This window comes from Poeciliopsis prolifica, unplaced genomic scaffold (genome assembly GCF_027474105.1).
Source record: "Poeciliopsis prolifica strain line A6 unplaced genomic scaffold, Auburn_PproV2 SCAFFOLD017, whole genome shotgun sequence".
In the NCBI taxonomy this organism is placed as follows: Eukaryota; Metazoa; Chordata; class Actinopteri; order Cyprinodontiformes; family Poeciliidae; genus Poeciliopsis; species Poeciliopsis prolifica.
The window spans coordinates 7,762,444-7,774,725 of NW_026562392.1; the positions used below are offsets into that span (position 1 = coordinate 7,762,444).

The following is a 12,282-nucleotide window of genomic DNA, read 5'->3' on the forward strand; positions in this document are numbered from 1 at the left end:
CTTTAACACTTAGAAGAGTTAAAGATGAGCAATCGCTTGCTGAATAACTTATTATGCTTCAACTCCGACCAATTTGTTGTGTGCTCAAATTAAAACCATGCAGCTGTTTATTATGTCCTGTTTTGGTTGGAATCATCATATTTTCAATGTTTTCAAGATACAGTAAGCATAGCAAAATATTTTGTGTACTGGTGGGCTGCCTCTGCTTTTTTCATTAGTTTTTTACAATTTACAATAAACCGAGAGGTTTGTTGTAAGGTTGCATAGATAGGTTGGCAGTGCTATTTTCTGTGAAGTGATTAAAAGTGAACAGAGTGCACATCTTTGACTGCAGGTAATGTGAACAATTTATGCATAATCTAATGTTATGGGTGAATAATTTCGAAGGTTATGAAATAACTAGAAAAAATGCGGTCAAAGAACATGTTTATTATACAGTTAGTTATCAAAGCATTGAAATAGTGGGGAAAGTACAATAAAATTAAAAACATGCATCAGGTTTTCAAGTACAGTCAAAATTGTGCTAAAATATCATCCAGTAGAGTGTGCTATATTCAACCAAACTTCACTGTAACTGCAACTGGATTCACAAGAAAACCTCATGATTTACGGTTTCCACTGCGTGTTCAGAAATGTATTTCTCATTTAGTAAAACATATGCATACAACTGAAAACATTGACAGTTGAACACATGTAACTGAAAATTAACACTTTCTATGTTCCCTTACAGTGAGATAAAGTCATTGGAAAAACAGTACAAAATTGGAATAAATTGATTAGTTTCCTGAAATTTTACTCTCATATGTAAAAAAAAAAAGAAAAAAAAAATAAACAGCACATTTTACATGAATTTAACACAGTGATAGTTGCAAAAAACATTGTTACGAAATAAAAGTTACCTACTGCAGCTTTAACAAAAATGCGACCAAAGCCTAAAGAGTGTAAATGAGTCATTTCATGTTTTATCTCAGTACTAGGCACCTCCTATACTGTTTGATATTTTTCTGAATACAATTATAACACTAATAAAAGAGTTAATGCTCTTGTTTAAAAAAAATAAAAAATACTCACAATTTATTTACTATAATAAGCATTAAAGATGTGTCCTTATCAAGCCAGGTAGGAGCTCTGCTATTCACTCTTTTATCCATTTCTTCTTCATTTTCATCCAAATAAAAAAGGATGGACTGTTTATATCTGCTTACATAGATGTGTGATGAATCTGATCGACAACAACAAAAAAATGTAAGAGATTCTGTGGATGCTTGACAAAAAAAATCAACCTGTGCAAGCAAAACATGTGTTGTCCTCCTGCAATGTCCTTTTCCATATGAATGTGTGGAAAAGGACATTTTGACATGTTCATTTAATTCTTGTACATTTGTACTTGTTTTGTTAAAAAATACTGCTGGGAAAAGATTTTTAAATCTCTGCGCTTCTGCGACGTAAAATAACCATAGATGCACATTCTGATATTCATCAGAGAAATAAAATTGGTCCAGTGAGATTCACTATCTTGCTCATTTCCATTGGGGGTGATTTATCTTTTGCAAGCACAAGTTGTATTGGGAAAAAAAAGTTTAACCATGAACTTAAGTGCAAAGACATTTTCTATGTAAATCTTGCCTCAGAGGTATGAGATGAAAAACCACATCATTTTGTTTGGTAACATTCAACAAACATGCCTGATCACATGCTAGGGCAGCACATTCCCACAAAGAACAAAAATAATTCCCTATGCTCTCCTTAATTTCCTTTTATCACCTATCAATAGCAAGTACGAATGAGGATGATAAATCCTAAGATTGCCGTTACAATGATTAGAGCTGAAAATAGAAAGATGAGACCAGCAAACACCGGGTTTGTCATTGGAGTGATTTCTTTCACTTCAGATGGGATCATGTTGGACATGCTCAGCATGTAGCCCAAACTCCAGCCTATGCTTGTTTCCTTTATCTGAAAAGGGAAGGAGAGAAGTTACACACATGCATGTGTAGTCATGCTTTCTTTACTCCAGCACAAGTTTGAGCTCTAAAGACGGCAGAATCAAACACAACAGAAGGTGGCTTGATAAAGTTCTGACTAGGAATAGAAATGCACGACACATTTTTGTTCTTGAATTCATAAAAATGATAGAAAACCCTTTGCATAATTTTAGTGCCTTTTTTAGACTTATGTTGCATTGTCTTTCAGCCTCACTGTACATACATGACATTTGAAGTGTCAGATACTGAATATTTTTGTGCTGAAGCAACATGAACAACTTTAGGACACAAGATGAGTCATAACATGCAAAGAACACCCCACTAAAAAATCCATGTGTCTGGTTTTTGGCTCTTTCTGTAACGGCCTACTGACTGTCATAATACCCCAAGGATCCCCAGTAAGAACATTAATTCTTTGTTCAAATCTGGGAGTGCCTCGAGTATTGGAGGAACAAAAATGCCTTGTGCCTAAAGGCCAATGTCTGAATAAGTGACAAATGGCAGTCTGGAGTTTAGATATTTAATAGAACCACTGTCTATCATTTTATTTTATGAGTTATGAGCACAGTGTCATACTTGGGAAATCCCACTTTTGTAAGGGTCTTTGTCGAAACATGCTCTTCATATGTTCCACTATTTCAGAAGAAAATAATTAGCGTGTCAGCGATCTGTTGTATGCCTCAGTGGGTGGCCCCCACCAATATTTTACACATCTAACTAACGATGGCTTGAGTCCCAACGTGGATGCATTCAGAAGCTCTAATTTTACAGCAGTTCTTTGATTTTTATAATTATAAAGGCTTTTACGTCATTTCGATTGTTGTTCTACTTACCTTTTGTTCAAAGTGAATATTTGTCCAAGTCTCATTGTCAAACTTATAGCCATCTGCCAGTAGAGTGAGGACATAGTGACTGGCAAAGCAGTAGGTCTTGAGATATCCTTCAGAGATCAAGTCCTTTTGTACTTTTAGCTGAAAAGACAAGAAAGAGATCAGAGTTAAGATAGTAGTTTGATGACACCAAGAGTGGAAACTAAAACCAGCTGCATCCCTAAAGTCAGAATAAAGAGGCAAAATCTAATTTGTGGAGAGCTGGACTATTTAATAGATTAGCGCCTACTGGTGGTTGGAGGACAATAAGTGCATTTCAATCCACAAAAGACAGCTTTGCAATGCAACAGTAGCACACATACTAAGCAAAACTTTTATCATTCAAAGAATGGTATGTACTATTGATATGTGGAATTATTGATACAAAGTGTTTATCAGTCAGGAAAGTAAAGGGTGGGGATTCTTTTGAATGAGCAGCTATCAACTACAAAGAGGTTGAAGGAAGTAGTTTACATTCACTTTTCACAAAGGTCTGAGCCTCACATTAAATGTGTTGGCAGGTTTGCAAAGGGTGTGAGCCAGATAGCTGCAAAATGCTACACCGGTTCTTTCAGGAGGAATAGTACAAAAAGGCAACAAACTATTAAAGAAGCTTGAGAACGAGTGCCCAAAATACAGGTCAAGGTTTGTTTGTCCCGTCTCCCACGGAAAAAATGTTGAACCAAAATCAAAATCTAAATGAAATGTAGCTCAGTTTCTGAATTTCAAGAAGTGTACAAAAACATAAAAAATAAATAAACTATGTAATTTATCGGGAAAATAATTAAAAAATTATAAAAGTGGAACAGAAAGTGGAGACCCCACACTCTGAGTAGCTTTACTAACTAAGACTGTATTTTCTTCTTTAGTCCCTTAATTTAAATACATGTTATGTCTTCTTTTTGTTTGCTCAGTTCTACTATGATGTATTATAAAGACAACACTGCAAACACTAATTGTAAACTATTTTTAATTTACTGCAGAAATCGCTCTGCTTAAACAAAATTGGATTGTTCTGCAATTAACCACAATTTGAGTCAAATTTGTTTCCAAATAAAAAGATGGGAATTGAAATAGATTTTGTTGTCTTAAACTATATTTGTCATATTTTAGTGCTGCATGGATAAATCGATTTGTTATGTCATGTTCTTAATAACTATTTTGAATGCATTCATGAACACACTACTTTTCTTTGTGTGTGTCCTTTATCTTCCTTTTTATTGTTCTTTTTTGCACTATTGTAGCTTCACATCAGTTTGGACATTGTACCTTGGCCCAGTCAGTGTTGCAGAAGTTCCCAACAGCAACTTTGAACTGATCAAGGTCGGATTCCCCACTCAGCTCCAGCGCTCGAGCAATGAAGAAGAATCCAGCATATGCCTAAAAGAACCATAAGAAACATTCATTTGTTCTGGATCAACAATTACTTACTTGTATCCACAGTTGCATCTACAAGTGTTACCATAAAGTCTCCAGTCACTGGTGGCTGCTCCACCCCATTGAAGGAGCATTGCTTTGAGGAACAGCTTTGAAAGTCAAATATGGACTTCACGATTTTCCCGCATTTTTCCGAGTCGGCTCCTCCAACCATGAAGAACTCTTGACTAGAGTTGTAGTTTTTGGGTTTCGGTATGCACTCCGTGTCATAAATGGATGAAGCTTTTTTGGTAATGTTGAAACCTCTGGGGTAGCAGGGATTTATTATGTTGTCTGGGTCAGATGATTCCTGTAAACATCCAAAGTGAAGACATGTCATCATAAAGTGAAAAGTGAATGAGACAAAAGCATGAGAGTGAAGGGATGTGATTAGAAGACTAACAAAAACTTTGGTTTTTCAAACCCGTAAAGCCATCATTTCATACAGGTAACACAGACTGGAGTGTATTCACATTAGTTCTACTGTACACCAACACAAGATATCTGTTCCTATCACATAGTCATTGATTTTGAAAATTGAACTGTAAGTTATGAGAAATTATGATTTTCACACAGGCCTTTAGGATGACATTCATGGTTCAATCGATACTCTTAATGATGTAATGCATTCTTGACTGGTTTTCCTTTGACTGTTTGGAACAGCAGTATTCACTAATCAATTTTCAACAGGACATTAATGGACGTTAGTTTTCATGAATGGGAGCTTTTTCTTGATGAATCTTGGCTAGCTTTTCAGTTATGCTTATCTGAGTTTGTACATTCATAATGTTTTTGGTCTTTGCGGTCTGACAACCTGCTTCATATTCCAGTAAGGTGCCACTGTTTCCAGTTGCATTTACATACAACAATCTTTTCAATTTTACTTAGCTTTTATTCCGTTTTATATTGTTTTAGCAACATTTAGTACTTTACATAAGTATCTTTCATCCTCTTTTTACGTCTTGCCACATTACAAGCATTAACCTCCAGTGGGACTTTAGGCAACACCCATTAATAACCTACAATGCAACTAGTTGCCTTCAGAAGTCACATAACATGCAAACACTATGAAATATTGAATCATGCAGCTGATCTTTGAAGAGCTGAGAGATTTGTTGCAGAGCATTAATAAAGAAATGTTCTGAAAATATATTTCAAGCCCTAAGCATCTTTCAGAAAACATGGAATGGGTTTTAAAAATTATATATTCATATTTTTGGTATGGCGAAGTCAAACTCCAGAACTGAATTCAAATGAGATTCACTACAGGACCTGAACATTTATTTTCACAATTCAAAATGATTTTGAACTTTTTAGTATTTTCTTTAATCAGTATCTTGATGTACTACAAAGGTAGAAACAAAACTCAAAAGGGATCATTTTGTTTTTAAAGCACTGATTCATAGAGACAATATGAAAGCACACATTCTTTTGCAGATTTTTATTTGTAAAAAGTTTTACTTGTAAAAATGTTGAAAAAGAAAACAATACATGTTTTTTTTTCCTTTACTATGCACTACTTTTGCTTAGCCTATCATTTCCATTATAATCCATTGCAGTTTGTGGATGCAATATGACAAAATGTAAAAAAAAAGAAGTTGCATACCTTGATTACTTTGTCCAGAACCCTTTTGTCAGCCTCATTTTTGCCATAGCAAAGGAAACTGTGAGTGTAGACAGTGTAGGGATAACCATACAACTTGACATGCATGTAGTCAGGCCCTTCTCCACTTTCCTGAACCTGGAAGGCAATCTGTGTCGATGCTCCACCGAGATCCATAGACCCGACTGTCTCTGCTCCGTTTGGACGAATGTAAGTGTTCCACATGTTTTTCTACAAATGGAATTGGAATAATTTAGGGAAAAGCAACCATATGATACCCTGGTCCTGTTCACAGAGCAGTTGCGTTTCTTTGCGCTCTCAAGTCTCACCTGTAGGAAATTTTCTTTCAAGTAATTCACTGTGATCCACCCATACAGCCCCTCTTCCTGTCCTGTGATGATGGAAGCATTGTGGAACTGGAAGCTTTGTTTACTCAGGAAGTCTCTGAGTTTTTCCAGAATTCTATTGGCTCTTTTCTCATCTTTCATTCTCAAAAACAAGACAAAAACAATAGTAAATCACACAGCAAACTGATATAGAAAGTGCAATTCTGATCAGTTTAACACTATGTCCTCACAATACGGCCTGTACGTTCTCTGAGTATATTATGTGCTTTTCTAAAACCTGCCAGTTCTTTTACGTATTTACTTCTAATCAGAAATTGAAACCCTTTGCTTCTCAGATTTTTGGATGTAAATAGGGAAAGCAGTATCTCTCTTAACTCCATTCCTTATTTTTTTCTTTGAGGCTGATATACATAGACTTACCATTTACTTACTAAACATAACACAGTTTAAAAACAACAGTGCGGTTTAGGATAATGTCTCTTTCTTACTCTAGCAGGCGCATCCCAGCTGTAGCTCCCAGAAAGAGGGGTGTGGTTTTGTGCTTTTCTTCAGGAATGTGATTCTTGATTTCATCCATGCAGTGTTGAAATCCTTTAAATGTTCTATCATCTTCCTTGGAACTAACCTCAAGTTCTGAGATAGCAACCCCTGGAGGCACAAATCTGTGTTTGGGTTATTCCTTCAAAAACAAACATTGTGTTTGAAACTGTTGAACAGAGGTTTATGTGAAGCATTAATAATTTTATAAAACAAAATAAATCCTCAGGATACTCCAGATTTTATTTTATTTGATTCATTTGGATTACACCAGCAGAATATTTAGACTTTGCCAAGTTGCTGTTTGAAAAAGTTGAAACACTTCTACCAACATTAAACAGCTGATAACTGAACTTCACTCACCAGTGACTTTGCAGTTCTTTCTTTCAGTCACTACCCCGGTCTCGTTCTCCTTCTCCCCAGGCCATTCGTACAGGTACACATTGGAGCGAGAGGAACCGGAGTCTATCACAATGCCAAACTGTGAAAAAGCATGCAGGAAAACATCAGCCCTCCATGTGAAAGTTTTGTAAACTGTATATGTAAAGACGACATCTTTTACAGTGAAGCAAAGGCGTGTCTAAATGAAATATGGCTGGCCTATTTTTTTTTTGTTGTTGTTGAGGTTGAGGTTGTTTTGACTCCCATTATAAACCAGTGGAACCAGTAGGTGAGATCTGACTTGATAATGTCTTGAAAGTGTGTGATTGTGCAGGTGCAATATATGACTCTGTAGGTATTATTCTTCTCTTGCGTGTGTGTGAATGTCTCCTTGTATTTGATGCATTCTCAGGACCTTTTTTTCAACTAATGCAATGATATGGGAACCAACTGCTCCCTATGGGGCCCAAGTATTTTCATTGGGAGTAGTGCAGTTTTTGCAGTGTAGGGTTAGACATGTACTGGCAATTGTAAGATTTAGTGTAAGAGTCAGGTTTATACTGCAGAAATGAATGGAAAATGAATAGAAGTCAACACAAAGCCCTTGAGAAGACAGAAAGATACACTTGTGTGTGTGCGGGTGTGTTTTGGTGTGTGCGTGTGTGTGTGTTCACCTCTAATCCATACTCCTTAACCTTTAACTTGTCCTGGATGACAGCAACAACAACAAGGGCAGCAATACTTCCAATCAATAGAAGCATCACTCCTGCTATGCGACACTTGTAGCCCATTTTCTTTTTGGAGCCCATGTCCTGTTGGCAAAGCGTGCCAGAGCCAAAACAAAAAGTAGAAGTGAAGCTGTCACTAAAAGGCTCTCAGCTGTCTTGTTACAGTGATGAATATGGAAGTCTGAACAGTGATCATAAACAATGACTTTACAGGATTTACTTTCAGCTGGAAAAAAAAAATGTTGGTAGCAATAATATCAATAATGGATGAGAGCCAAACAAGCAAACGTCAGCTAATGAGAAGGAAAGTATTCTAATAGGCACAAAACTACTCTGATAAGCCACATGCAGTATCTGAACTAACTATCTGAACTGCTTTTAGGTTGGTGCATTGGCTCTGAGGTTACAGTAAAACAAAGGATACACAGCAGTATTTTTTGTCAGTGAAAGGAAGTACATCTTGAACTTCAACCCAGTTTCACCTAGCATTAATTATGCCCTCAGTGCAGAATAATATTCACACTCAAATAAATGTAGTCTCTCAAGTCTTTTAAAGAATATACGATATATACAGACACATAGAAAAACAATAGATAATCTCAAATATTTGAGATTAGATTTCATTGCAGCCTTGGACAGGAAAGTCCATCTCTTTAGATAATTAGATATGGTCTCTGTTACCCATTCCAACTTTCTGTCTATACAAACCACAAACAAAGTAAACATATATTCTGGGTAAAGGTGTGCCTGGAACCACTCAGCCTGAGTTGTTTAAATTCAGTGACAGGAAGGAGTGTTTCTCTCCAGATAAATTGGGCTGCAATGTAGATACATCTGGAGAGAAATATGTTCTGATAATATGTCTACACTCCAAAGTGTAGACATATTTTGTTGTGCACAGATTTGGAGATACAACATTGCACTGAGAATTTGGTATGAGTAAATTAGCAATCATTAATTAACTGGGCTCAGCAGTCTCTGGCATAAACAAGCTGATCATACCTGCAGGAACATGAGTTATTTAAATCAAGGCCATAAACTCACCTGCTTTGAAATACCTTTAATTCATAGTAACTGGATTATATCAAATGATGCACTTGCTTGAAGATGGCAGTTGACAAATATAATTTTTACTGCTGTTTTGTAATTGTTGACTGTATTATGCTTTCTGGTGTCAATCACTTTCAATTGCCTTCATGCTGAAATGTGCTACACAAATAAACATGACTTTACTTGACTTGATATATCTCTCCATGACTGTCAGAGATTTCTGACGAGAAAGCTGTTGCACGTTTTCTGTTATTGTGGTTGCTGAGAAGAAAATTATTGGGAAAGAAGCCAATCTCTTCTTGCTCTATAAAACTGTTCTGTTAATTTGCCCCTTCTTTTTCTTCTGCTTGTTTTGCCATTTTCATTACTGACTGGTGATTTTTATTTTTTTTTTGTAGAACCCTGTAAATGGGCTTATTGTTATCTCTGTGGTCACAGAAATCTGGGCTGCTGTAAGTGTAGCCCAAAGCCCTATCAGGGAACATGTGATAAAATGTATGTCACATAGGCTTCACAGAAGAGTGGAGTTGTAATTATAACCGAGACTTTACAATGAGTTATTTTTGCCAATAAATAAAGGTATAATCTGAATACTTAGGGAAAGTGTAATAAAGAAAAGATTTCCTCAAAGGTAAGAACCTGGTGTCTGCTGTGTGTCTTCATACTGCTGTGATTCAGGAAGCTAGATACAAACTTTTCTTTATGAGTACTGAAAAAACGCGTGCCTCCCCCTTTTCATTAAACAAGACTATAAAGAGTTTCTCCTAATTTTAAATGGAAAAATGATGCCCCAACCATCAAACGTGAAAAGTGATGCTGACTTCTGCTTCGGCTCAGTTCTGCTTTTACGATGCAGAATCCTGCTGCAGGGAAGGATTGATCCGAACTGTGGATTTGCTAGTTTAGCAATTGCAACCAGGGGAATAAAGCTGCAGCCTACTATATTTTTATAATAGTTCATACTGCACCTACTTCCTCATAAACAGTATAATAGTATACTATGATAATACAATGAGCAAATATCAGTTTTCATTTTATCCACCAAGACTGTTTAAAACCATCCTGGATAATATGGTGGTGAGACAACTGGCTGATTTGATCTTTTTGTTTCAGAGCATATTGTGTTGGTTAGACAATTACAGTGACTCAAGTGCTGATCTAATCAAGATTTTATAAGTTGTGTCTAACCACAAACAATCTTGCTAATGTTGTCGTAATCTCATAGTCTACCAAACCTAGCATTAGTATTGACATACAGTAAAAATTATATGCTTTAGGATTCACTGAGTAAGACAGAGTGGAAAGAAAAAATAGGACAAAAAGAAACCGTAATTACACATTTCTACTGATTCATCAACCTTGAATGGGATCAAAGGGAAAGATTCAATTACATCAGAACTCTGGCAACAAATGGGAAGTACAACATGCTCCCTTATATCATTCATTGCCAGATTACTTTAATTGATGACACAGAAAAATTTGTGTTTTTTTTTTTATTTACAATATTAGGTTTCTATTAGGTCATGTTATTTAAAAAGTATGAACAAAGAGTTTCCAAAATGCAAGAAGTTAAAAATTCAAATGATCTGTCTAAAAATAGAGCCAAGATTTATTTATCATTTTACACCTTTGAGTCCTGCAATTGTCACATTCTGAGTTGAAAGTTGGCCAAAGGTCAAAGAGTCTGTGTCTATTCTGCAATATTAAGTTGGAATCACTCCAAAAACTTACACTGTTAATAAGCTGGCATGAGCTCATCCTGAACTGGGAGAAAATAAGTTTTATTAGTGGATTTTCTCCTCATTTTCTAGTGTGTACTACTGTGTGACAATACCAGACTCACAGAGACAGCTTATCATGTGTTTTTTCTGACTAGAGAAAAAAGAAATGGATGGAAATATATGTAAATTAAAATAGAAAATGATTGACAAACAAAATGTTTTAATTGAGTTCTCATTGAGCAAATTTAGGAAAATGAGGACAGTAGAAAACATATTTGCTTAAATTAGTTTGAACAGTAAATTACATAATCTTACCATAATCTTTCAGAAACTTAAAGTCTGAGAAAATGTGATATTCTCTCACTCTTCTGCTCAAATATTTTTGAATGAAAAATTATTTTTAGTATTACTATACTGAGCCTTTACTTGTTAAACTCACTTGTTGCTCATGAAAACATTAACAATTCCTTACCTCTAACAAATAGACAACTCTCCTGGGGAAAATCGTCTTTCCCCAGGATATATTTCCTGTCTCTCTAAACAGGAAATATATAGCAGTTTATCTGACTTATTTGCTTTTGCCATGTCTGCTTGTCTCAGTTAACGTTACATGGTTTCAGCTCATCAAATAGCTTTCGGCCCTGAAAGGTGAAACTGCACAATATTTGGTTTCTGGAGGCTGCAAAGGATTTTTATTTTCTACTTTTAAATACAAATTACACTTTCTTTCATTCCTTTGCATTTTTCCAAATCTTCTTGACTGCCTGAAACTGTTGTCATGCAATTACGCTTCTAAGCTTTTATAGAAGTGTTAGTCCACCCGGACAGTTTTACATTTAATGTGTGTATTTATTTATGTAATGTCAGTCTCTGTTTTTAGGTGTGCATCTGAGGCTGTGAAAGAGTATGAAACAAATAACCATCAAAATTATATCAAAATGATGCATGGTATAAGTTAAGAGTGTGAGATAGTGTAAAGAAATAATGATTAGACCAAAATACTTTGAACCTGAAACTTTTGCTTTATCCTACTTTAGAAATACATTTAACCTATGCTTAACCAGAAAAGACCAGATGTTCTTTCTCACTCCCATCACACCCTTTTTCCACCACCCTGTCCACAAGACAAACATGATACGCTGTGCAGCAAAATGTAAATGTGTTCTTACCGACTGAAGGTATCTACCCACCGAATAGTTAAAATGCCTACTGTGAGATTAAACATGTACAGACATTAAGATCAGGATCTCAACTCTCCAACATTTTTGATAATGCTTCTATTAAAAAGTTCATTCTTCTCAGAATGAGTATTTGACATTAACTGTCAGTGCAGTAGATCAGAGAGAGCATTACAGCAGTGCAAAATAAAAGATCTGTATTCATAAGTCCAGTGTAGAACATAAATACACAGAGCGTGATGACAAGTCGATGACTGCATGCAACAAAGTGTGTTTTTATCTTACCGTGCAGAGCTCGCTTTGCAGATGAGGGCAGGGAGTGGGAGTGAGATGGCTCACAGGATGGGATAACTGAACACAGTAGGAAATGAGGGAGCAACTGAGAGGTGAAGAGAGAGCAAGCTAAGAAGCAAGAGGGTTGTGTGTGGAGGAGAGATTGAAATTGTGACTTCCCCACGAGAACATGG

At 35.9% G+C, this 12,282-nt stretch overlaps 1 protein-coding gene across 1 annotated transcript; it reads right to left on the minus strand.

The window, feature by feature from the left end:
* Positions 1-409: 409 nt before the first annotated feature.
* Positions 410-12,269, minus strand: entpd3 (ectonucleoside triphosphate diphosphohydrolase 3). The gene is made up of 10 exons (XM_055042328.1): positions 12,101-12,269; positions 7,813-7,950; positions 7,121-7,238; positions 6,709-6,868; positions 6,203-6,362; positions 5,877-6,104; positions 4,317-4,580; positions 4,124-4,234; positions 2,819-2,956; positions 410-1,956 (listed from the first exon to the last, which is right to left on the minus strand). Exons 2-10 carry the CDS (start codon positions 7,945-7,947, stop codon positions 1,768-1,770), a joined length of 1,503 nt encoding a protein of 500 aa, XP_054898303.1. The 5' UTR covers positions 7,948-7,950; positions 12,101-12,269; the 3' UTR covers positions 410-1,767.
* Between the last annotated feature and the right edge of the window lie 13 nt (positions 12,270-12,282).

Coding starts and splice junctions, on each gene's coding strand:
- entpd3 (XM_055042328.1), bottom strand. CDS start 7,947: ATGGGCTCCAAAAAGAAAATGGGCTACAAGTGTCGCATAGCAGGAGTG. Junction 6,869..7,120: donor AAAGAACTGCAAAGTCACTG/GTGAGTGAAGTT, acceptor TTGTGCCTCCAG/GGGTTGCTATCTCAGAACTT. Junction 6,105..6,202: donor TGAAAGAAAATTTCCTACAG/GTGAGACTTGAG, acceptor TTCCATTTGTAG/AAAAACATGTGGAACACTTA.